General features: G+C 38.4%; 1 protein-coding gene and 2 long non-coding RNA genes across 4 annotated transcripts; 2 read left to right on the forward strand and 1 right to left on the reverse strand.

The window, feature by feature from the left end:
- Positions 1-2,572: 2,572 nt before the first annotated feature.
- On the forward strand, positions 2,573-4,684 carry LOC143471068 (uncharacterized). 2 transcript variants are annotated; one of them, XR_013119468.1, is made up of 3 exons: positions 2,573-3,024; positions 3,109-3,195; positions 3,410-4,684. It is a non-coding gene; the product is annotated as an uncharacterized LOC143471068 (long non-coding RNA). The 2 variants fall into 2 exon arrangements; XR_013119469.1 differs by lacking the exon at positions 2,573-3,024 and having other exon boundaries at positions 3,031-3,195.
- A 5,867-nt stretch (positions 4,685-10,551) lies between these two features.
- Positions 10,552-14,756, forward strand: LOC143471061 (uncharacterized). The gene is made up of 3 exons (XR_013119467.1): positions 10,552-10,674; positions 11,173-11,286; positions 14,389-14,756. It is a non-coding gene; the product is annotated as an uncharacterized LOC143471061 (long non-coding RNA).
- A 1,275-nt stretch (positions 14,757-16,031) lies between these two features.
- On the reverse strand, positions 16,032-25,093 carry LOC143470151 (max dimerization protein 1-like). The gene is made up of 6 exons (XM_076968087.1): positions 24,857-25,093; positions 24,695-24,785; positions 21,602-21,631; positions 18,603-18,717; positions 18,274-18,445; positions 16,032-17,907 (listed from the first exon to the last, which is right to left on the reverse strand). The coding sequence occupies exons 1-6, from the start codon at positions 24,945-24,947 to the stop codon at positions 17,729-17,731; spliced, it is 678 nt and encodes a 225-aa protein (XP_076824202.1). The 5' UTR covers positions 24,948-25,093; the 3' UTR covers positions 16,032-17,728.
- Between the last annotated feature and the right edge of the window lie 316 nt (positions 25,094-25,409).

A 25,409-nucleotide genomic window follows, 5' to 3' on the forward strand; every position in this document is an offset into this window, starting at 1 on the left:
TATTTAACATATTGATATTAATTATGACGTCGTCATTTTAGGTCGAAGCAGTGCATTCATAATACAAGTTTAAACTCATCCTAATAACCTGACTGCCTCACAATTCACTCGATTTATGAAGTTTTTTTGTATAAACCGTCGTTTTATATTCAAAGGGGTTCAACGACCGTTTGAACTCAAACAGCGGTTTGTAACAAAATTTCTTTGTTATTTTTAGGCTGTTTTGCGCGTTGCGCCTAATCTTCAGCCACTGGTGTCGTCTGTTTGTACGTTGGCCTCAACATGACATATAAAATAGTTTATCAAACCTGGTTTGGGTTTTGCATTTTCTGCATTTTATTTCTTTCCGCGTGAAGGGTGCGTTGTACGATTTTGCGATAGAGTTTACTTTTTCATTTTGTGAAAACCTCAATCATCCCTAATCTGGTTGCAAACTAATTTCGTGTCGGTTGTTTGCTAGAAACGTTACACGTCATATACAACAACGGTTTACGATACAACGATTAACTTGACGGTTACGAAATATCGTTTAACCCAAACAATTAGACAATTAGTTTTACTACATGTTTATGGACTTTTTTGTGGTAAATTTCTTGCATCTTTTATTTGCAAATTAACTCATTGTAGTCACGTATCGTATGTTTGTTTGTTAGACGTGTTTTGTGGCAAAATGAAAGAGCACAGCCAGAAAGGTTTGCTGACGCTTTGATTTCTATGTTGATTTCTCTTTTGTTTGTGCGGGTTAAACTACCCTTGGGGATTACCCTTTGCTTTTCCCTGGGAATATCAACTTTCCTTTGTTTTTTACAGTATTTTAATAGTAATAAAAGAATTAATATATCAAATAGTCAATTCGTATAGAATATAGATCAATTAATTATTAATATTTTTACGATTTTCCGGACATTTTAAGAAGACGAAAATGAAGGCAGGTGAGAAAACTAATATTATTTTACCGTTTAAAGTCACTTACATTTTTAAATAACTTAAATAACTAACCAAAATGAAATGTAAATGTAACGACCTACTTGCTACTACGTATCAAAATCCCTGTATCTGGTTTACACAACATTGACGCAAGAAAATACAAAACGTTTCGAGAAAAGAACCAACTACTTTTGCAAAGAAAGCTTTTGCGCATGTTTATAAACGCGGCAAATGCGGCACTTTTTTCTCAAAATATGATATTCAGTGCTATGTAGCCTATGCCTTATACCACTAAACTTAAAACCATGACTGAGCTACAGTAAGTGTTGTCCACTTTCATACCACTATCTGGTTAGGATTAAATTCTCATAATTTCATGATCTACTGAAATTTACTTGCCGACTTTTATCAGCTTAGAGACCATTGGCACTACTTGGCGTTGGTGACACATTACACGTCGACATCCCTGTATTTCCATCGCCGTTGCCTCCTGATTATTTGTTGAGTGCCTCAATTATCTTGCTGTTACGACGATATAGCGCAAAACACAGAAGAGGTAAGTACAAACTTTATAAAGTTTTGTTTTACTTCATATCTTACATTTAAAGAAATTGTTTTTTTTCAACATCAAGTTTTCTGTGTACACTTTCGCTTAGTTGAGTTCGTGAGCATTGTGCATGTAGTTAAGTATTTTTTTCTAGCCTCAAAATCTGCGTATTTTATGCAACGACGTGGTTTGTGTTGCTGGTGCCAGCAACGACTTTCCGGCTTCGTTACTTGAATGGAAAAACGTGTTCTGTCTGCTAGGATCGGTCCCAAACACAAGCTCGATGTGTGCTTATTGGTCAACTGGTCAAGCGTATGGTCACTCTGGACTAAAAGTACAGTGGCGTGACGATGACATCATTGAAACCATAAAAAACATTATTTTGCAGTGTAATAGAAGAAACACAACGAAAGTGCGCTAATATTACAACTATAACTATTGATGGGTATAAGCTTTGGAAGTAGCTATCAGTAATAGCTTGAGACTGGAAAATATATGCGTCATGTAAAATTCAAAGTGGATTATGAACAAACTGCGTGAACGAATATCATGCCGATTTGAAGTGGTTCAACAGTCCCCAGAAATAGCCAATCGAGCCCTGAATTTCCTAGCTTCGACCGCAAGTTTTCGCAATATTTGTTCATGCTTTTGTCTTATAATCGTGCAATGACAAGAGATGACGTAATATTGCAGGAGTGTACGCGCAAAATATAAACCTGCTTCAAAACGCATTGTTACATTAACAGTGAATCGCTTCCGTACGCAACTTCAGATTCATTCACCGTACGTGAATTGGGACGCCATGTTTTGGGCTTTCTGAAAAAACATTACACCATGGTAGGGAAATATTTGCTTTGAATCAACAAATGTGAACTGAAGAGTGCAAGGTTCAACTTAATGCTGTGCTCGTTAAATGTGTTTTCGCCTAAGCGGTCAGCAATGCCTTGTATGTAATAATAATAACCGATACGTCAAATAATTATGGTCAAATGAAGAGAGCGAGCGATGAGTGACGTCATTGAGCTTGCTCGCCTATTTTGTTCCTGTTTTTCTCTTCGCCTTTGCTGCGCCATAAAACATCAACGAGATAGGCTTTTGTTTTCGCAGTTGGCTCCAGAAGCAAAAGCAAATTCAGTGATGTTTAGTTTGTTACTTGTATGAGGTTGTATGCTTTGCTAAGTAGCGAGCGGCTTAAGTTTTTGATGAAATGGAAGCCAGTGCTATATGTGTTTGCTGACAGAAAATAGATAAAATGCTTCATTTAGTTCATTAATTGGCTGAGTGATAAAATGAATTCTAACGCACTTGTTTAACCGAACTTTCCATTTTGTACCGAAATTTTGACGAAAAAGTGCTTAGTTTTATTGTTATCGGTCTACAAATGCATCTTCTAAAGCAAAAGCCTCTGTGTGCCGGCTTGTTCCAGTGCGACGACTCTGAATACAAGACTTTTCGGTTTTAGAAGTCACCTTTGTTGGATCACGTTTTTCACTGGCGAAGACACACAAACTATTTTTAATTCACTGAAGAAAGCGTTATCATTTACTTATGTAAGCATATTTAGGCCTTGTTATTAACTGCCACTCCTACTTTTAAAACTATAGATGCTTCTATCAATAACATTTTGTTTTTAGAAATCGTCAAAACATTCTCCCGGTAAAGGCAGATTGCTGGTCGAAAATGACTTTTCCTGTACCGGGGCTATATCAGCAACATGGGAGGTTTGTTATGTCATGTCCCTCGCACTAAACAATATGTTGTCGTGTGTATGTACGGGCATCTCTGCGTAAGTGCTCTCGTCATTATACGACGATGGCGACACAGCTTTGTCGAAATGCTCAACTGGATTCATTTTTTTAACCACACGATGTAGAAAACTACTTACGCGAATGCTTAGCTTGAACGTAAGTACTGCTGATATGCTTCTATGTGCAGGTGCTCAATGGAGCAGTGCACCAACACCGTCACTGTCAAGTACGTGTCGTGTTCGCATGGATTCTGCTCCGAGCATGAGCAAGTCGGAGTTGCTGATTGCAGCAGATGCTCTTCTCCTGCAACCTCCCAAGATGCTCCGGATGAGGAGGACCTACAAGCTTCCATTCACAAGGATGATCATCGACCGGATCGTGTCTTTGAGGCTCCTAGCAGCGACGAGGAGAACGATCAGGTGGAAGCCTTCCTGGAAGAGTAAAGGATGTGGAAGTGGATGATGAAGTAAATTACTTTAAAGACAACCAGGCACTGACGTTATTGCCGGTGCAAATTTTTTACAAATACAGCAGCATCCAATTATACTCTGCTTACTTGGCTTGGATTTCGCTTGTTCAAACTCTACAGGCAGCATAGCTGCTACCACGTTGTTTGTTTTATTGAAGAATATTCTCACATAATGTGACAAGGTATTCAAGACATCATTTTAAATTTGACGAACCCTCGCCTTTGATTTGACGTAAAACTTTTTAGAACAAGTGCTGAGAATGGTTACCATGACAAAGTCTGGCACGGTCGTTTTTGAAACTTTTCTCTTTTGCTAAGTCATGTGACAAGAAATGTTTACGTTTAAATATTCGTCACTTTAAAAGCTCATGCAGCAAATTTTGAGGTTTAAACTTGTGCATTTTCAGATGTTTCCGGTATAAAATATAAAAACAATATGTGCGTTTAGTTCAGCGAAATATACTTTGATTCGCGCATATGAACCATTTTGTTTTCTCTTTGGCGCTTCTTTCCCAGCCTGTAATTTTGATTGTAATTTTCTACACCATACCAAGTTGTGCTTTGTTAATAACGTACTCATGGCTAGCCGGTGATCCACAACTGAACCATAATTTGCTGTTAAATTAAGCTAATGTTTGAAAACGCCTTACTGGTTGCCGCAGTAGATGCTTTGTACTTTTTTATCTCAAAGTTTCCAGTTTCCAGTCCAGCCCCGTTTTCGTATTTTGCTTTCAATGTCCTGTTATGGTGTACATGTACGTAATGCCGTAAATCTTCGGTGTTTTTCAATGAATTTTGATCCGGGATGACCAGATTATATTTTAATAATCCTAACAGTACATACACCGCGGTTCATTAAATTTCATTTAATCCTGATTCGACTTCAATCTCGACAAATTTTTATTTTAGCTCTGCTATCTATTGTGTGGTGTAATCATTTCTGTAAAGGTATATTTACGTGTTTCCTATTAAATGTAAGCATATATGTGAGTGTGAATACTTTGCGCCCTTGATTCTTTTGCATGTCATGGTTGCATTTTCTTTATCCTGTATTTGCAAGGGCGCACCCTAATTGCTAGTGGTTTGGTAAGTTTCACTGTTAGGGACAGGATTTATACATTATTTCGTCATCCGGAGACAAACTAACGGTTAAGGCAAGTAATCAGCATGTCCGTTGTTATGGCCCTTATATAACTTATCCCCGAATACATAACAAATTATAACCAACTCAAACGCATTTTAAATGATTTCATTTTTTAATATTACGCAATATAACAATCTAAACTCATAACGGAAGCGTACTTGACGTTCTTCCTAAACAGCCAGCAAAGTTACGGAATATTGGTGAGATACAAAACAGCGTAGTAGCTCTGCAACCAAATTTAAACATAATTGTAGGTGAAAGTTTCAAAGGTCACCGTTGTATGAAGCAAAATGTTGTTTACACGGGCCTTCAGCTCTTTGATGTGACATGGTTTTTTGATATACCCAAGTATGATGATTTAATCACTTTCCTTTGACGATTTCCACCTCAATTTGCTCGACGTTTGTGAATAACAATGAGTCATTATTACATTTAATAAAGATTCATTACAGCACCTTGGAGCTGACCAACGCTGACTTCAGCAGCAAATGATAAGGGCGCCTCATAGAGGAAAAATTCAAGATGAAAGCCCAGCTGTGAATCATTTTCAATATTTGGAAGACTAAAGGACTGCGCAAGATCAATTAAACATGATTGTACCAACGTTGAACAAATAGTGTTATCAAAAGTGTTTTTCTACAGGTGTTTTTTCTTGCCGGAAACAAAGTTGATCCCCTCACCTAAATTCCCCCAAAATCTATATTTTACAAACTGTCCCACTTTAAACTTTTCTGGTCACACAACTTCAACAAGGATTCAAATAGAACGAGTTAGCTTATATGGTCCGCCTAGGCAGGAAAGTTTCGTTTAAAATCAGGAACTGAAACAGGACGATTAAATTTATTTGTACTGCAGCAAAAATCGCTATTTGGTACTGATAAGTGGCCACTATACGTTTACACATGCGCATACGTGCGGTGGTGTAAAAGCAGCTTACGAAAAGATTTACGCACGCTTTTCAAGTTAAACTAATTTTATCAAAATCTGAAAAAGGTTTCTTCTACTGTATTAACAATTATTTATTATTATTAACACAATCTAGTTGCTTGGTAGAGTTGGTATAAAGCGCTCACTCGCTCCCGCCGTTAAGCGATATCTGTGATACCTGTTTGTTGTTTCCCAGGACGCCCCTCAGAAAGATCACCTTTCTATCACCCACCAGCTTCCAAGTAGAAGATTCTTTGTATGTTCTGAGTCTGACTCCAGAACCTGCAGACGGCCACATACTTGAAAGCCGGAATTGCCATTGTTTGATAACGACATTTAGTGACCGGAATTTATAAAAATTAAAATAACGCCAGAAGCGCTAAAGCCCTTTTATATCGTTTGTGAAACGCTTAGAAACGCAAGGTGGCTTTTTCTCAGGGCTTTGGAGCCGGAGCCTGGAGCCCCGGAACCGTGCATTTTCAACGGAGCTGGAGCCGGAGCTCTACTTCAAATTCAAATGGAGCTGGAGTCAGTTGTTTGAAAAATAGCTCCGGCTTCGATGTATTTTATAAGATGCTATGTTACTAGCCTACTACCATTGACTGAATTCACATAATTTAAAAGCAACCCTTCACAAAATTAGGAATTGTTGCCTCTTTGGCGCCACCTTTTCTAATTAACTCAGGTTGCTGGGGATTTGACAGCAGAGAGCAGAGCAGTCACATGTTCATAGCTGCAAAGCTGCTACCGATGGTATTCACCACTGACTGACTGATTTGATAGTTTTCACTCAGGTATTAAAATTGACTTTAAATGGTGTAAGTTATGTTTTACAAGTACTGTAGTTCCTTTAGCTTAAATTGAAAAAAATTAAGAAATTTGTGCAGCCAAATTAGGATTAAAAATGTTTAATTTGGAACGTCACATAGAACGGCATCACCCTGATATTTTCAAAACTGTTCTTGAAGAGCAACCAAACAACAAAGAAGATATTCAAGACAGCAGCACAAGTAAACAACAAATGCTTTCACAATACTTCCACAGTGAAAAAATTAATGTGTCAATGACAAAAGAAAAATTGAAACGACATCTCATTCAATTGGTTGTTGATAATGGTGTAGCTCTTACACTCTTCTCTTCACCGGCATTTGTAGGTTTGCATGGAGAAATGGCTGAAAAACTTGGTGTTTCACTATCAAGTATAAGAAATATGATTCTATGTGAAGCTGAGAAACAGAAAAAAAAATTAAAAGAGGATTTAAGAGATAAATTTTTGTTTTTGAAACTGGATGCATGCACAAAACACAGAATAAACTATTTTGCAGTAAATGCTCAGTTTGTTGACTCTAAAAATGAAGTGAGCATCTTTACATTGGCAGTAAAAGACACAGAGAGCCAACACTCTAGCGATTTTATCAAAAGGATGGTTAAAGATGTTCTCAATGACTTTGACATATCCAAGCAACAAGTACTGGCAATAGTAACCGACAATGCTTCCAACATGACTCTAGCAGTTGAGAAATTGGCTGAAGACTGTGTTGTTGATGAAAATGAAGATGATGTTGAAGTAGAGGACATCCCAACTTTAGATGAAATAAATACGTTGGCTTTTGCATACCATTCAGAGTTTAAAAACATGTTGCATATGCGATGTGCTGCCCATACATTGCAGCTAGCAATCCGTGATGGGTTAAAAGTGAGACATGTTGCTTCACTGATCAGCAAAATTCGCCAGGTTGTGATAGCTGCAAGAACTCCGAAAATTGATGCAATTTTGAGGAAAAAAAACAATAAAGGGGCTATTAATGACCAAGCTACAAGTTGGGTTAGTACATACCTTATGCTTGAACGCCTTCTTGAACTGAAACCTGTCTTGGTAGACATTGCACATCCAGATGTATCACTGTCTGATGGTCAATGGAATGAAGTAAAACAGCTGGAAGAGTTGCTTCGCCATCCTTTCGTCACAACCAAAAAACTGCAGGCTTCCGATTTGACGCCAGGGTCATTTTTGAAAGAATGGAAAAAACTACTTTTCCAGTTTTCACAAATTCGTGGCAATTTGGCTGATGCCATAAGAACATCCATGGAGCGTCATGAGCAGGCGCTTCTCGCCAATGATGTGCTGCTGGCAGCAGTATATGTTGACCCGATGTACAGGGTAATATTGAATGATGAGCAACATTCAAAAGGGAAAGCTACTTTACTCGAAATTGCTCTGTCTATGAAGGATCATGGAGAAAGTAGATTAGGTAAAAATCTGTCACAAGGTGGAAATCAAACCAACAGGGTAGAATCAGCAAACTTTTCACCCACCTCCGAAGATGAGGACTTTGAAAAAATTCGAGATCGGGAAGCAAAACGTCGCAAAATTGCAGCAGATTCTACACATGGAAGTGCACATCAACGGTATAAAATGGACTTTACCAATGCATTATCCAATATCGAAAATATTGATAGGTCCTCAAAAGTGGCTGTCATGGATGCAATTTCCATGTACCCAGACATTCTGCAAAAAGTGGCGTACTCAGTCACAGCTTTGCCACCAACACAAGTGAGTGTGGAGAGACTTTTCTCCGCATTGCGCATCATTCGCTCAGATTTAAGATGCTCGATGAAAGAAGACTTGACAGAGGCAATATTATTTCTTCGCATGAATGGTTTTTGAGCTTTGTGCAGAAATAAATGTTTTGTGTTCATTAATTGTGTTGTTTTGTTTGTGATTATTTTGAAACGCTAGATATTCCTAATTGAGCGTTCATCCTTAAAACTCAGTTTTTTACGTAATGTAGCCGGAGCAGTGGTATTAATGAGCGTTGGAGCTGGAGCAATTTATTATTTACGCCTGCTCCAAAGCCCTGCTTTTGTTTTTCTTGCGGCATTTATGTCATCACACTAAGCACCAATTTTGTGGAAACCATTGCCAATAGGAACTTTTTGCAAAGTTCATTGAACTTTCCTAGCATATCAGTGCTTTGACAAGTTATAAAATTTATGATTAGGTATCATTTATATTCATGTAAAGGTTCCATTATCACGCGATCCAATCTTAACGAACAGTCTCTGTTTTAAAGGATTTGGACGATGCGAGAAAGATCGACGACAACCTCCACCGAAAATCGAACGCAAGACCTTCATGCTTGGTGATGGAAAATTTTCACAAGCATTTCATTGCTGGGTAGCAACTAGTGAAAAAAAGTTGAATTGAACAAAGAAGGAATTACCGCATAAAATTATATTAAAAAGATAATTTTCAGAAAATCTTCAAGTAGTTAGTCACTTGATGTTGACAGGATCATACATAAATGCATTTAACAACTGTTATAACTATTATTTCGAGGTCCATTAAACTGCTACGAAGAACGCAAGCTGATTCAATTCCATGCAAGTATTGAATCAAGTAAAATGATTCCAGTGTCTATCTTGCGTTAGGTTAGAGGTATCTTATATCGCTTTAACGTTTGGGCCGCGCTTGGCAATCATTTGGGTTTTTGTTGGAAAGACTGTGGTAAGCTCTTTTAGCACCTATAAGTTGCTCCTGAGATAGAAAAAATAAAAATTACGGTAAATGTAAGGCAAGTGGGGGACTTTTTTGTCCGGCCGAAAGTGAAAAAAACATTAATTTATTACAATTTGGATTAAATCATCAAATCAAGATAAATCAATCAAGTCAAAATAAAATAGAATTTTAGTTTTGTTATTTATGCTACTTCATATTTCGAGAATATCATTGTATGACTTGGTTTACTTGGCTGGTTTTATTTTCACTTAAACCAACATGTGTTACTTTTCGTAATCATAGAAATAAAACTGCTTCTGATTGACCGTACACGTACAGTGTTCGCCAATGCCTAATCAGCCAGCAGGAGGTTCATCAGCTGTTATCACCTTTCACGACGAGAACGTGGAGATTTTAATAATATTATAATAATTTTAATCTAATAATAACTAATAAGAATAATTTTGCTAAAGATTGGTATTTCTGATTATTTATAGCCTGCGATAAAGAGCTACAAACATAGGCTACTTATTTATCTGCTGCTTATCTAAAGGAAAAAACCATGAACTAATTGTTAGCTTTTTGACGGTAAACATCCTTGAAACGTGAAAAGCAATGGGGCAGTTGTCGTTACCCTTCGAAGGCAATCAAACCATTCATGTTTTTGATTTTTGAACTTATTCTTTGCGCTGTGCATACAGTACTAGGTTGTAATTTTAATGCTTAATGTGTGATTGGCAAAAATTAAATTGGCACGCAGACGAGTTATTAATCTTAGCATTTTCTTTGTTTCGGGTTTATTTGAAACGTTATTTTTTAAACGAAGCAAGTTTTAAGAAAGCTATAATAAGTCTGGCCACTTTCATGTTTAAATTTTTAATGAAATGGATCGTACTGAGATGCTAACAGCTGTCGACATACAAAACAGGTCAACTGGAACGGTTACACAGAATAAATTAATTTGTCGAAAATGCTTCACCATCTGTGATTTTAACAGATCTCTGCGGGAGTTTATTAAGAATCAAACGTTGACCAATCAGAAAAAAGAAAGCGCTGTCGTGTTTGTCATTTTTGGTGTCACTTTGCCGCGTTTTTGCTGAAAGCAGCATCAACTGTAAACTAGCAGCGAGCAAAACTTAACCATTGTGAGCTTGTTGGTCGGGCAACGCTGTCTAAATTCTACCGGCAAAACCAGTTAAAGACAAAGCAACGGCTAGGCGCAAACAGATGCGTAGTATCGACAGTGCATCGTTTCGAATTTCGAGTATTATGCCAAATGTTTATTTTAATAGAGTTAAGCTATGTACGGTAATTTTAGTTTTAAAGGTTGTAGGCTTATAGTTGGCTGCATCTGGCGCAGCAGTAAACCGTTCTACAACATACTGATAATGATGAACTGTTACTCTTTTTAAGGTGAGTGGTATTTCCAAGACGTTGCGTTACATAAAACAAGATAAACAAAAGAAATCCTATAATGTGTTCATCATGCGTAAGATATGTAAATATGCATATTTCTTAAACCAAAGTTACTCTGCAAAAACTGTTCTGCATAGCTGACTGCAAATTTTAACCAGCTATTTATGTTTGTGCATGTAATAACATAGAAATGTATAAGAGCGCGTAGAAAAACGTAATCACGATAAATACTGCAATAAATGCAAAAAAATACTAGAGGGTTTCCTTATCACCCGTGAAATTAATGGAAAGGTGCTAACTGCCCAAGTTCTTACGAATAGGTTTGTGAATTATTTTTGTAAATCTCTGCTCGGTATTTTAGTACCTCTTTCGGGATTCCATTAACAAGAGTGGATTTATTTTTGTGATTGTGCCTTGTGTGTAAAGATTTTGGTAAGTACTATTTGGCTACAAAGAATGTTTATACTAATTTGAATGAAAATTATTTTGTTTTAGATACACACATGGTTGTCTGCAGAGTGAGATTATTTGAAGGTTTTTCAACTACAAAATGGGCGTCATAGGCTGGTAAAAAGCGGCGATGCATGGAGTGCTGTAACATTTTGCAAGGTGAGATTGCATGAACATTTACTACTGCGGGTGAGCTTTATGGCGGGCACCTATAAGATTATTAATTGATGCATTTACTTAAAACGTAAACCTTTATTTTAAAAACGATCTAACTTGTAAGCACCGTTAAATAGTACTGTAGGCATGACTGCAACACAACTGGGGCGTAGGGATACTCTTTGGGGTGTGGCGCGGGTTTAACCACTTTTTACAAGCCGTATCAAGCTGCTCAAAAGGTACAAGAGGCTTTTTTGTCAAGAAAGATAAACGAATAAAAAATCGGAATAATTGAAATCATCTAGCATACTAAATAACTAAGAGTTCGTTGCAACAACCGTAACGGTGAATAGTTTTGTCAAGTTTTTTCATTCATTTGAACAAGCTGGCTGACAGCCTTAGTAAACCTAGTAAAATACTGGGAACGTGTAACTATATCTATGTAGTAAAAATTCCACTGCATGGGTTTCATTTCCGGTTTGTGTGATACCAACAACTCTACAAATAGAATTTTCGACTCCCACGCGTGGCGTTCAACTTGAAATAAATAAGAAGCGAAAAGAAAGTAAACGCACGGTGGCAGCAAAAGGCCAGAAGCGCGCTGACTACTGCGGTATTCACTGCTCAAGCAGCTGCATGGCCAAATGCTGATGAAACGGGGTTTGGCGCCGCCCTATGTAAAATAAAGTAGAGTCGTAAACAAGTTGTAAACTCGAGTCGCAAATCAAGTTCAGTCATTTATGTAACTTCTTAGAAAGGTTCTCGCCTCATTATACGACTCTGTCAAAAGGCATAGAAAGAAACTTTATGTTTATTGATATTACTCTAGAATGCATGAAAGATAGCTGCTTAAAAACTACAATTTGTCAATAATTTTGAAATTTTTAGATAATGTTGAGACTTTGAATCGGTTTACCATTTAACGATGAATAAACCTGAAGCAATTGCCCAAAAATATTAGTTTTCCAATGGACATAGTTTTTGTTTGTTAATTTAGTGTTTTAACTTTTTGCGAAATCAGATCTGTTTAGCAAAAAACAGTGATAAAAGCTAGAGTCGTTATAACGCCTCGCTCAAGGGCGCTTTAGCCAATGTTATGAGGTCTTAAAAAATTAAGTGTGAAAACGCAAGTCGTATGGTAACCACTCGAGTCGATTTAAGTTGCATTTTCCAATGATTTAACTCGAGTCACATTATGGTATGGTGTGACAGCCAAAGATTTGCGCCTTAGAAAACAGAAGCCACCAATGTTTTCATAACAAGTTACAGTTGCTAGAAAGACATGATTAAATTTCGGACAGCTTTAATGAATGGCCCATCAATTTCACGCAGCACCCAATGATGCCGTCAACAAACTTTATGGAGTTTATGTCATTGGCTAGAGTCATAGCTTAGACTTAGAGTCTTAGACTGACGAGAGTTAAGAATAAACCTAGCTACATGACTAGATTTGTTTGAGAAAGAAAAGATGACTTGCTTACAATTTTGAACAATGTAGGCTACTATCAAAAGAGGGGTCATCTAAAGTGATGGTTTTCGGTGTAAAAATTAGTTGACCGCGGGGATACGCCTGTTACGTCAAAAATGAAAAGTGATCATAATTAACCGTAAGTTTAAAATAATTTTGACAGAACAGACAGACAGAAAGCTTTTCGCAAATATTGCAAAACGATTTCGCCCAAAAAACACAGCACTTACCGAAACAATCAAGACGACCTTTTGTGCATCGAAGAGACGAGTAAAACCTTTCGACCTTTACAAAAAAATTTGTTCACAATTTATTTAAAATTTCCTTGTCCCCGGCCCCTGCGGTAAATTTTAACTTACGCTGAATCAATGTTATGTAGTGATTGGTAAAAAAAGTATTTGAAATCTTCCATATTCCGAACAAATGCATGCAAAAAGCGTTTACTTTCTCTGGGTATTTATTTCACTTGAAACTCAAAATAATTAAATTAAAACTAGTGGACGATAGAAATGAGCATAACTGATGCACCACATAAACATAAGGTTGGCGAAAGCCGTTTCTATCCCACCATAACAATGATTACTATATAAGATATATGGTTTGGGGTAACCGAACATCAAAATAGCAAGTTTAAGTAACTTGGAGGTTTAAGTAAGAGCGAGGTTACATAGTGCGTAAGTGCAATACCGTAGCCACTATATGATACGTATTGGCACTTAAAGGCTAACATTGAATTATCTTCAGACCAATTTTTATCATTAACGTAATACCATAAAATTTAAGCCATGATAATGTATAAAGATACGATAGCCTAATTTACTGTATAGCCTATGGTTAAAGCTGTTATATACCAGTTATATTAATTCATAATTCCCAAAAATCCTCTTTTCTAACTTGCCATAAAACGCTTAACTTGTGTTGGTGGAAATTTAGTTTAACAACACAGCCACAATTTAACAATGGTAGTTGTAATTGAACGATTCAATAATGGTAACTTTGCTAGCTTGCACGCAAGAATTGATTGAGAAATAGCCAATGAAATGAAAAGTGTAAGATCGGCTATATACATCTATACCAAGGCGAAAAAAAGTCGGGAAACACTCATTTACAGTGGATTACTTTAACCAGTCTGCAAATAATTAGGACTTCTTCCCAACTTAGTTACAGGGTAACAAAAGTGACTGCATCACGCAACTATACTGTAGCCCAGGGGTCCGCAAATACTTTTTGGCGCGTACCTTAAAAAATAGCTCTAAATTCTCGCGACCCAAGCATTTTTTTAGAGTATAATTTTGTGGAAAATACTATGTAATTAATTAGACTACTATAGACAGTAGCTATTTTCTTGCACAAAATTGTGTGAAACTTAGCTCATAAAACCGTAAAGTAAATGAATACATTTATTCTACCTAATGCGAACTAAGGGCTTTGTGTTGAAAACAATAAATATTAAATAAATATTAGTTAAAATATTTTGCGACCCAGACTGGAAGGTCTCACTATTTGCGGAACCCTGCTGTAACCTACTGTAAATGGTTATTCATGCGTTGTCGAAATAACGGGGAAATCCCTATGTTAGTATACAATATTTTTTACCAAGAGAAAGGAAATTACAAATCGTTTCGCATTATTTCAAGGTAAGCTGGTCACCGTTATTGGAAAATACAACAACTCTTCAAACAAACAATCAACAACAAAAATATAGAAAAGCTAACCCGACAATATTATAGCCTTTTAAGTACAGTGAATTACTGTAGTCTGAGAAAGTTAGATAAAACGTGGTGCAATCTTTTTCAACTGCCTGTACGTTTCTTGTTAGGTCAAATAGGTTTGTTTAGTTAATTTTTTTATTATATTTATCAGCAGTTAAACAGTGTTTAAATAATTTAGTTTTACCTACTTAAACATAATTATCACGTTTAGGGCAAGAGAATGCACACATTTTGATAACTTTGCTGTTTGTATTTTAAGTTACAAACTTACAATAAAATAATTTTGGTATTTAGTTTTTGTCAAAGGCTAGCCTATCTTCGTTAAAAGCAAAGCTAATAAATTTACTTTAGCAAAGCACTGTGTGCGCAAAACAGTATTACCTGTTGCTTTGTGTTTCCTTGTTGTTTTACGATCTACATAAGTTTTGACAACAATACATGGTTTTATATATGAATCTTTTGTATGCCCATAACCATAGAAGCGGCACATTATATCTCTGTTCATGTTTGTCACTTTGTCTTTCTCTTACTTTCATTGCTGAGCGTTGACTTTCTCCCTGGTACGGGTATAGTTACAGGTGTATTTAGTTTCGTTAAGGTTCCCTAAATATTCAGCAATTCGAAAATTATGAGCTTTCGCAAAGAACCCTTGAATGATTACGAAACCGAAATTTAAACTTCAAATGTGCTTACCGACGTAAGCGTACTGTATGTACCATGCAGGATAAGCGAAACAAGGCTAAGCCCTCAGCTCAAGCTTGAAACATACGCGATGGCACGTATCAAGAAAGTCGGCATTAAAACTTTGCATGGCCACTAAACCCAAATATCTAATTTATGAACGAGTAAATAAAAATTACATCGATGCCATCCTGCAGTCCAATGAAGAAACGTAGCCCAAGAAGACCTAGATCTAGGTCCTAGAGCATGTACTGCTGGTATAGGTTCACACCTCTCAGTTTAGCCGGATCATTCACAGGTTTGGTTCTTTTCCCATACCAAAGTGGATCAACTATTGCGTTGATTTTACTGCAATCTTTTTTTCCGGTGTACGTCCTGATAAATGCGTCATGTTATACAGAGTTATCCATAGATGTTAAGATTCCGCTTTGGTAATTTTGCTTCTTAGGTCTCTTTTCTCATCTGAATATCGTAATTAGTTTGGTGGATAAAAAGTCAAAGAATATGGTTTGACGAGACCACCTGTACTAAATAATGCCTTTATACTTAGCTTTATTAAACGTAAAATCATTCATCTGAAATAATAGAATAAGGATAAGCAAAGCAACACAGCCTCACAGCTCAAAGGATGTTCATTGGTCACAATGTAAACCGTTAATTAGTCGTAGTCTACAACGAAGAAAAACACACTTGTCCGAATCAGAAACAAAACACAAGAAATAATTAAGATAAAACGAGGCGAGTTAACAAAGGACTCGAGTCATTACTCCATCCATTAGCTTTCTGTTTTGTGGAAATATTTGTCCTTCCTAGTATTTTTCTTTTTTCTCACTGCTTAAAAGCTATTCAAAACTTCCATAAACGGCTAACCAGTAGTTCACAAGAAGTTTAATACTGAAATAAAACTTTATTCTTTCTTCACACGGTAATATAACAATTAATACAGAAAATTAAGGTGAGAGAGGCTTCACACGCCGTGTACAGTTAGCTCTGGAATTTTAACAACATACGGCGTACATACAAAATGTGCTTATGCTCGCATAGAAGCAATTTTCGATTTGGGTTGAACTGCGACAAATTTCGAACTCATACTACTGTTACTAGATTAAGTACTGTATAACGGTGACAGCTAAAAATGCAATTATGCCACAGCGGTCACGCTGCCCTAAAACACACTTACTAGGTTCCAGGCAAACCGACAGAATGTGTAGGAAAATACAAAGTATACATGAAAACGCAACATGAAAAAGAGAGTATACGAGAATACTAAAGGTTAGTTACTAGAGATACTCGTGAGGAACGAAATGAACTACGCTTCACAATAAGCGGGGACAGGAAAAACCGGCAAAAGATATGGATTGTGAACACCAATAAATTGTCTTGAATTCTCACGAGAAGATATTTCTACAATTAATTTAAACATTGTGCACAAAAGAAATCAATAAAGTAGTTTGCTTATAATAAACTAGCTTGCAATAAATATAATTCAACGACAAAATGGGCCGTCGATAAACACTAGCGGACATTGTACAACAGCCAATTCCTGAGCGACGTTGCCGATCCGTCCGGTACTTTCTTCTGATTAACGGGGAGATGACCGTTGTTGTCATTAAATAAATTAAGGCCACTTGAGTGTAGAATGCACGGAACAGATGGAACTACATGTCGAAACACAAACATGGCATGCATTTTACGTGCGTGCGCGCGGAAGGGAAAGGTTCAATGCGGGCAAGACAAACAAAAATATAAACTCGCAATTAATTTCATCAAAACAGGTATTTCATTTTCGCGGCGCCCAGTTTTATTCAGTGAATAAAATCGCTTAACATCTACAAACAAATTGTTATACAGGAGTATGTCGCCAGTTGCAAGCGCAAGTCGTACTTGCAATGCCAACGTGTTGGGAACAGGTGAAATTAGCATACGACTTCTACTGTAACAAGGAAAAGCGCCTAGAAAATACGTGGAAAAGCTTTCGCACTAATGACTAAAAGGCAGATATGCGCGTTTTCAAGCTTTTTATGGGGTGTTTAAAATGCATAGAATGGTATTCTTTTCGTTCGCGGACAAGAGTTAGAAGAAACTGGGAAAACGAATATGGATCAATTTGCATAAGATCAATTAAAATTTTAATGCACACAGTTAACCGGGGAATTTTGACAATTTCACTCAACTTACAAAAACGATTGGAAATTTGGAAAAAAATAATTTCTTAGAAATCCGAAATAAAATTTGGTGCCATGTTGATATTGCGGTCACAGTGAAACTCCTGTGTTACCTTTTTAATGCAAAGCTCTGACTTCAAAGCGCTCAGCACCGACCAACGAAAATTAAACCTAAAAAATTAAAGCTTTCTAACAGACGCCTTGTTGACTAAGAAGTTGCCGCCTTGCTCAGAGGTAGTTTACGGTAGCATCAGTATTTTCTGCTTTTCGGTGAAAAATGCCAAACGTGCGGTACAGGTGGCGCCGGAACGCCATGCAGGTTACTGAACTATTTGGTACACCTTGCTGAAACTTATTATAAAATCCAAGCATGGAACAATGTCTTCAAAAGAAAGCAAATTTTGTAACAGTTCACGGCGTTATGATGACGTTATCATGTTTTTGTTGCTCTTAACGGGCACCGCTCGGACAGGCAATGATATAGCTTTGGGCACGCTGATAGTTATGAGGTTGGTGGCGCGTGGCTGCGTCTTTGGTAACGCCGCCCGCAGTAAATCCGGTTCTTCGCTGCAGTCCGTCACGTCGATAATTTCTTCATCTGTGAAATAAACAGCCCAAAGTTAGCTGCGCATTGATACCGGAGCCGTGACAAGACAGATAATCACTGAATAGGGCGTTCCAACGACCCTATACAATGTATCAAGAGACTTTGCTCAAAACGTGGCAAACAAACATAAAGGATATTTTTACGGCCTATAAACACTGTATTGCGGTGCCTCAACGGTTGGTTGCTATTTGCATTCTGCAATATTGTTCAAACAAACACTGCACACTCGCAAGGTCAGGATGCTGTCGACAGCATTTCAATGCACGATCCATAACCCTGTTAACCCGAGCGCATGCGATAGGCGTTGGATATAAAAATACCAAACTGGACTATCAAAGTATGGGTAGTCCTGCTTACCTTTATCGGAATCGTTTGACGATTCGGAGTGTCCGGAGGACCAGGCGGAACCAGTCGAATTTCTCCGGTGTCTCGATATTTCTAGTTGAATTAAGGTTTTTTTTAAATTATTGTTGTGCTTATTCAACTGCGATTTTTCTTCGTCAAACTTCCTTTTCTTGTCTTCCAATTTCTAAAGAAACGAAACATTGATTAAGTTTCGCGATAGCGGCGGTTTAAACGCGCAGCGTGGGCAAAATGTGGGGACAGTTAGCGGTTAATTGCAACGGTTGTCTATGTAAACTCTTCATAACAGTGCAGTTTGTACCAAATGTTTTCCATCATAGTACCTTTATTAACAAACAGGCCTGGTTCAGCAAGCCCAAGGTCGTATGTCGAGTGGCGTCTTGACTTAAGGGAACAATGGCTTTTAGATTTTCCAGGCAGCTTCGTAGATGTGCTCGCCTGCCGGAAGAAAACCATTTTCACGGAATATGTCAATGATATGACTAGCAATACTATAAACAGACCACGCAAAACGTGATGCTGTCGCGTAGAAAAAGGTCAGTTGTAGTCTGCTGCGCATAGTGCTTGTAGCAAGTTGTACACAACAATCTTTCCAGCTTTGTGCCCAAGCAAGCATGTATGTGCGTAGGTAATTCTAGCTCAAAATGCTCCTTACTCAAAATAAAGAGACTTGGGAACGAAGTGTAACAGCACTTTGGAGCACACGAGCGATTTTTTACCAGAATAGAAATCAGCTGTTACGCTTATAAACACACGATCGGGGGAAAAAGGTTGCTCGCTAAGAAACAGACAAACTGCGGGATTGAATCGTACTGTCCGTGTCGGACCCACTCTGCCACGCCCCGTTTGTTTTAAATAAAGAAACAAGCACTCGCGTATTGCTGAGGCCTACTACGGTGATACTCTGCGCTTCCGGGATTGAACATCTGACTTTTTCCCTTATCGATAGATTTCACATCACGACGCCTTAGGGCTTAGCCCGAATCTATGAAAATTCTGGGGAGATGGCAAAAGCTTGAACCGAACGCCGAACTAGGTTAGTGAACAAGAAACGCCTTTGCCTTCGGCTAAATGCGAAGTTACAGCCAAGTACACTTCAGTTTTGTCAATAGGCTTCCTCGTGAAGGAACACATCGGTTATTTCTGCCTGCGGAGAAGCGTAAAAAAGAGAAACCAATTGCGTGTCGACGAATGCAGCGCTCTAAGCGGCAACGATGCAAAGTCGTTTGAAAGTAGGTCGATGCTGCATATTTAACCGTTGACTGTAGAGCGCGCTTTGCATGGTCGAACTGGCACATTCCTTTCGTGAAAATCATCGCCAAGATCTTCTTGAGTGATGATAAAAACAAAACTTCCGTAGATTACTACAGCCCCCGGGGCGTTTTTACGAACGCAAGCGCTGTTTTGGCCATGTCCGCAAACGTGTCGTTGAACACCTATAAACGGCCTGTGACAACTTTAAACGTGTTCGGGCCAAAACGTAGTAAATTTCACATCGTAAACAAGTCATTTTAGTGCCACGGCTCGTACGTCATACATTCTATAATTAAAGGAATTTTCGTGACGGAGTTAGCTTTATTAAAAAATCGAACAGACATAATGGCTAACTGAATCGTTGGTCACTATCCACCAACACATTAAGTGTACCAGGAAATTTAGGGGAAGAATTGTGACATGTCTGTAACATGCTATTAGCTTAAAAACCAACCGAAAACAAGCAATTGGCGTGTGACTTTGACCAGTTTGAAAAGAGAAAGGGTTTCTATGACAGGTAATCAATATTGCCTACAGACGCAAGGCTGCATACTCAACGCGTAACCTGGCTGTGATTTATGGGTGTATAATATACGTGTTAATTCAAACCGGCGTGAAAAATTTCACAAGTAGTTTTTAAAAAACGAATAAACAGTACTAAGCTACATTAAACAGGTCTATTTTAATCAGTTCACTTTAGGCACTGACACTATAAAGTCTAAATTGACACTGTAAATTCCCATGAATCACCGCCGAATAATCGGTTTGTGTATGGGCATAACCCAACTTTTTAGAGCTTTGCCGCTGACCGTTATTCCATGTGTTCCGCGTTTATTTTGGGTCATTCCAGATAAAACAACCCACCAATCAATCAAAATCGTGCCCTTAACCGACTTCCAGCGTACGCCAGCGCTCCTCTGCAAAATTGCCATATTAGGACGGGTATTCTATGCAACCTTCCCGTTAGAGTGCGTATATTTTGCAAAGGGTGTGCGCGCACGCTGCGCATGCGCTATGCCACATGTGCGCCAGCACAGTAAAAGTTGGTCGGCTTGTTTACTAACTCCAACCGTCAGTTTCAAACGAAACGTCACCAAGTGCATGTACATTGTACGAGGAATGACGTCAGAGATCCGATGTTTTTATTCGACGTCTTAAGCTCATAACTCGACAGCTCAAAAACAGTATCAAATTCTGGACAATAACAAGTTTTCCAGTGGGCCGAAACAGCAGAAGCAAATACTGCACGGTTATGCAAACGACAATTAATGATTTCACACGAACAGTAAATATTGAAATGACAACGGTCTGTTGAAATCAACGTACAGAACGCACCTGTACTAAATTAATCAATTCATACAACTACAAACTAACAATAAGGCGGGTCTGGCGGATTTTTGACGACTCAAAAATGTCGAAGGTTAAGATTGTATCGGCTTGTGTTCCTTTTATGTTTCTTTTGTTTCAACAGTTTTTGCTTATTATATGGGACTCTATAGACACGACAGTACGACAATACAATGTTCGGTTTTACAGTGTTCTGTAGGAACAATAGCAACGGGCGCTTTAGAAAAATGGCCGCTTTTTTATTGTGTCCTTCGAAGGAACAATAACAATGGTTGCGGAGTAAGAGTCTCTTTCTTATTTTTAAAAGGACAGGCCAATTAATATCACAAGAATTGCTTGGAACGTAAGGCACTTGGCGGAGGAAAGAGAACCCATTAAAGCAATGGCTGTTTCCTCGAAAAGGGCGAGCTGTTGCTAGCTGCGTATTGATCGCTTTGCTTCAATCAGCTGAGTGTAACAACGTGCCGTGTTTCTTTTATTATGACGTCGAGCGTCAGGCCATTCACGTGGAAACCATGTGATTCAAGATGGCGAACGTTTTCAAGTGGATTTTCTACGCACGCTGAATTAGATTTAAAATTTAGCGCCCAAAAACGTTACTTTTTAAACTAATTTGGGGCCCTTGAAAAAAAAACGCCCTTGTGTTCTATAAAAGGCGTTTCCAGTATTGCTTCAAGTGAATATATGTACCAATTGTACGATTTAAAGTAATGTTGCTCACCTATTTTTTTCCAATTCGTTGTGCGATGTCCTGCAAAACACAACAATAACCTTGGATAACCGATAAGCACTTGAAAAACACTTTATTACATACTCAACTAAAATACCATTAACAAATACCACCCAAAGAGTATGTATGACATATTATAGTGCATTTCATAGGTCAAGCTCATAAGTGGCTGTTGTGGCATCTTTCAATAAATGTTTTATTGCACACTGAGCTGCCCTGCAGTCAAGCGTTGCGATTGGTCAATCGTGATTTGTTATTAGTCTTTCGTTCTTCTACAATCTACAGCATAAAAGAACGACAGAGCACGGAGCGCACAGTAAAAGTATTTCGTTGGGCTTTTTATTATGACTGCTGGGCGGTTCAGAAAGTTATAAACTCATGCCATGAACACATTTTAATAGGCTGCGCGCAAGCACAGTATGCTGTCCTGGGTTGTTTACATATTCAAGCCGGAAGCACTGCCAACACGCAACTGACAAAACAGCTGCTGAAAATATTTCGCTACGGGGTCAGCAGGCTCTTTCGCGGTTACATTCGCGTGGCAATGTTATGCAAATCGACAAACACCTTGAAACCGAAATATCTGTCGGAAGTACGACGAGATATATGAGCATTGGGCGATACACGAGATACATAACGGGAAGTGATAGGGCATCGAAAATAATATATTACGCGCAGAAAACTACGCTAGACGTTGATTGATGACACAAGTCGATGAATGATACCTTCAGTGGCGTGAAAACACGTCACATCGCGTACAGTGGCTACCCGAACATTAATAGTCGAATGAGCGGAATGAGTGATGCTTATCACTATCCCGCCCAGGAAACGGTACAATAGATAAGAAGATATTGCTTCACCTCGGGATTACGGACAAAAGACATGCACACCTGTGTGTCAGGGCTCTACGGTCTGCGCGTTTCCATGGAATTCCAAAATGCCGTCATGAAAGGGTGACTCCCCTGGGTTTATATGCCCAGGTTCTTACAGGTTTCGCAATCCCATTAAATATTGTGCCGTGGATTGCACCAGTGGTCACACAATGCGTAGGCGAGGTTCGTGGTCTTTAAACAATAACCGACCCTGGACAAATAAGCAATGAATTTGCCTTTACGAAAATATTTAACCACCGAACCCGAAAATGGTTTCTCGCCTGGTCGAAAGTAAAATAGAATTTCTATGACAATAAGTTTCGGTGACGTTGATAACTTCGCACGATCATAAAACGTCATTAAATCTCATTTAGTACAAATGACTAGTAGTACAAACGTAAGGCCGTGAATGAAAGAAAACCCGTTTGCACCGGCCTAAAGTTGAATACCGTCAACGGGCTAGGCTTATTTGCTCATCGCCCAAGTAATTAGCATATGATCAGCTGTGCCCTAGAGCAAACAGCATAGGAGATTATCCGTTGCGCCACATTTGCACGCAACGTTTGAGCTATACTGTTGTAATGTTGTTTAACTGTGTTTGCAAATATTCCGATTCGCAAGTAAACGTATTGCGGGCGGAAGAACTAACACATACAGATATACTGCTCACGGAATATACAGTTTGCTGTTGCCTAAACGCACGTCTGTAGCCGCCACAGGACATGACGTGTAGCACATAGCGAATAAAAAGGCGCCACGTGTAAGGCAGACCCCTTGTACCATCTGTGACATTTAAAGCCGATACATTAAAATGCTGACAGGGATCGATTTTAACAAGACACGGTGTTACCTGAATAACAATAGCCAGTTCACTGGTCACGCTGGAAATAGGGATTTGACCCGGTCAGACGCATCTCATGACTGTGTATAGAAGCGAGCGTTGGTGTTATTCCGTTAAGTCATGAATTTTGTCACACTCTACGCATAACGCTACTGATGTGTGGGACACTGACTGGTAGTAAGTTTAGTTATTGGTGGTGCAATAATTCGTCACAATCATAATCGAGAAACAGACTGTCTGGCGTAAAGTTTAGACTGAAAACATTCCTTTCCATTCAACGCCAATCCACACGAAGGGAAAGATAATAGAGTCGACATAGAACTTTCACGATCATCAAACAAAGCGCTTATGAGAGAAGCGTTGTCCCTTTTATTATAGTGGCAAATCGTCACTATTAGTCAACTTTGTCAAACCCTATAAAGACGCGTTATAAAGAATTGCCAGTTTACGCGACCAACGTCACGTGCCAACGGTGTATGAAAAACCCTGTTCAATACGTCCTACGTCACAGAACAGTAAACGGAACTGTGAATTTGACGTCACCGACAAATTATGTATTACGCGCTCGAAAAGGAAATCGCTTCAAAGGATTTAAACGTCTCGCTCAATTAAATTGGTCATAAGCACGTTTTAATGTAAACAAGCAATCGGCACGTCTGAATTACAAACCGTTATTAGCTATGTACCGTAAAGGAGGTTCAAAGGAAATAGGCTGTGGTGAATATATGACGTCAGAGTGACAACTAGGTTATGCCTAACCTCGGCAGTTTCCTGTGGTGGGACATAGTGGATACACACTCTATATACGTGGGTAGCCTATACTCAGAAAGTAATGGCCACATCATTTCTTACATGACGACCATTCTGCGCTAGGTAACTGCAGGTGGTTTCCCGGCGGTTAAAGTTTTCGGCAAGGACCAAAAAAGACCGTTAATATCTGTCCTGAAATCACACCGTTACACTGTTATGAACAGCCGATTTGCTAGTGATATAAAGGACTTGTTTCCTGAGCCTGTTTTGCCCATGGCAATACAGGTCTGCACATGCCTTGAAAAGTCAAAGAAAATAAACAGAATCTTTAAGACGTAATACCGCGTCGTCAATTCGCTTTAGTTGACACAAGGCACATTAGCTCGCTTTAGTATGCCCACGCCTTGATGAATATCGCCTAACAGTGCGTTTTCAAACACCAACAGCAGCATAACTTTAAATGCATAGATAAGTATGGGAGATGCTTTGAACAGTTACTGTTGGGAACAACGTCATTCCGAGCATTGAAAATATTAGGTTTTGATGAATCAAATAAGTTGCTTATTATTAGCAAAAAGTAAGCATAATAATTGGGATAAAAACACATACTTAAGCACTCACCTATTCTGTGTTCGACGCATTACTTTCATTTTTGTTCTCAATGGTTCTTCACCAAACCTGTAGGCTGGTGCTGCATAACCGTGTTCCTTTTCTGTCAGAAACACATAACGTTTTGATTTCTAAATCAAATGCTTTCTGTATTGCCATTGTGCTTGCACTTACCCCTAGCTCGTTTGTCTTGATTGTCTAAAAATTCGGCTGCTTGAAGTAAAAGTGCTATTTCATTGCCTTTGCCGAATTGTGCTTGCTGCATGTTCCACTGGCTGACTTTAATTACACGCACAAAAAACACTTAACCGAATTTAAAATTTATCTTGGTGTTATGACCAACAGGCCTTTTAATGTTGTTAAGTGGGGTTATGGGTTCACAGAGTTGGCACTGAAACATATGTAAGAAGACTGTTGAGCAAGACTTGCTTAAACCATGTTAAAATAGAAAAAATACACCTGAAATGTAGCAGAGTTTGAAGTGGTGCAATACAATCTGATAACTTAACATAGCAAGAATTCCTTTCAAGCAGAACTGTCATGTCTGGACTTGCCCAGATGGCATTTCACTTGCTGCTTAAGTTTACCAATCAAGAAGGGTTTGATTGGAAATTCATTCTTTATATGAAGACTAATGTTGATGCAATACATTTATAGCATACAAACAAAGTTGTATGAATGTTTGTTTATTGAGTATTGACATGGTTAGGCAAAAACTAATAATGTG

The sequence above is a fragment of the Clavelina lepadiformis genome, chromosome 9 (genome assembly GCF_947623445.1).
Source record: "Clavelina lepadiformis chromosome 9, kaClaLepa1.1, whole genome shotgun sequence".
Classification (NCBI taxonomy): Eukaryota; Metazoa; Chordata; class Ascidiacea; order Aplousobranchia; family Clavelinidae; genus Clavelina; species Clavelina lepadiformis.

Coding starts and splice junctions, on each gene's coding strand:
- LOC143470151 (XM_076968087.1), bottom strand. CDS start 24,947: ATGCAGCAAGCACAATTCGGCAAAGGCAATGAAATAGCACTTTTACTT. Junction 21,632..24,694: donor ATGCGTCGAACACAGAATAG/GTGAGTGCTTAA, acceptor TGTGTTTTGCAG/GACATCGCACAACGAATTGG. Junction 18,446..18,602: donor AGGCCTGTTTGTTAATAAAG/GTACTATGATGG, acceptor TCGTTTCTTTAG/AAATTGGAAGACAAGAAAAG.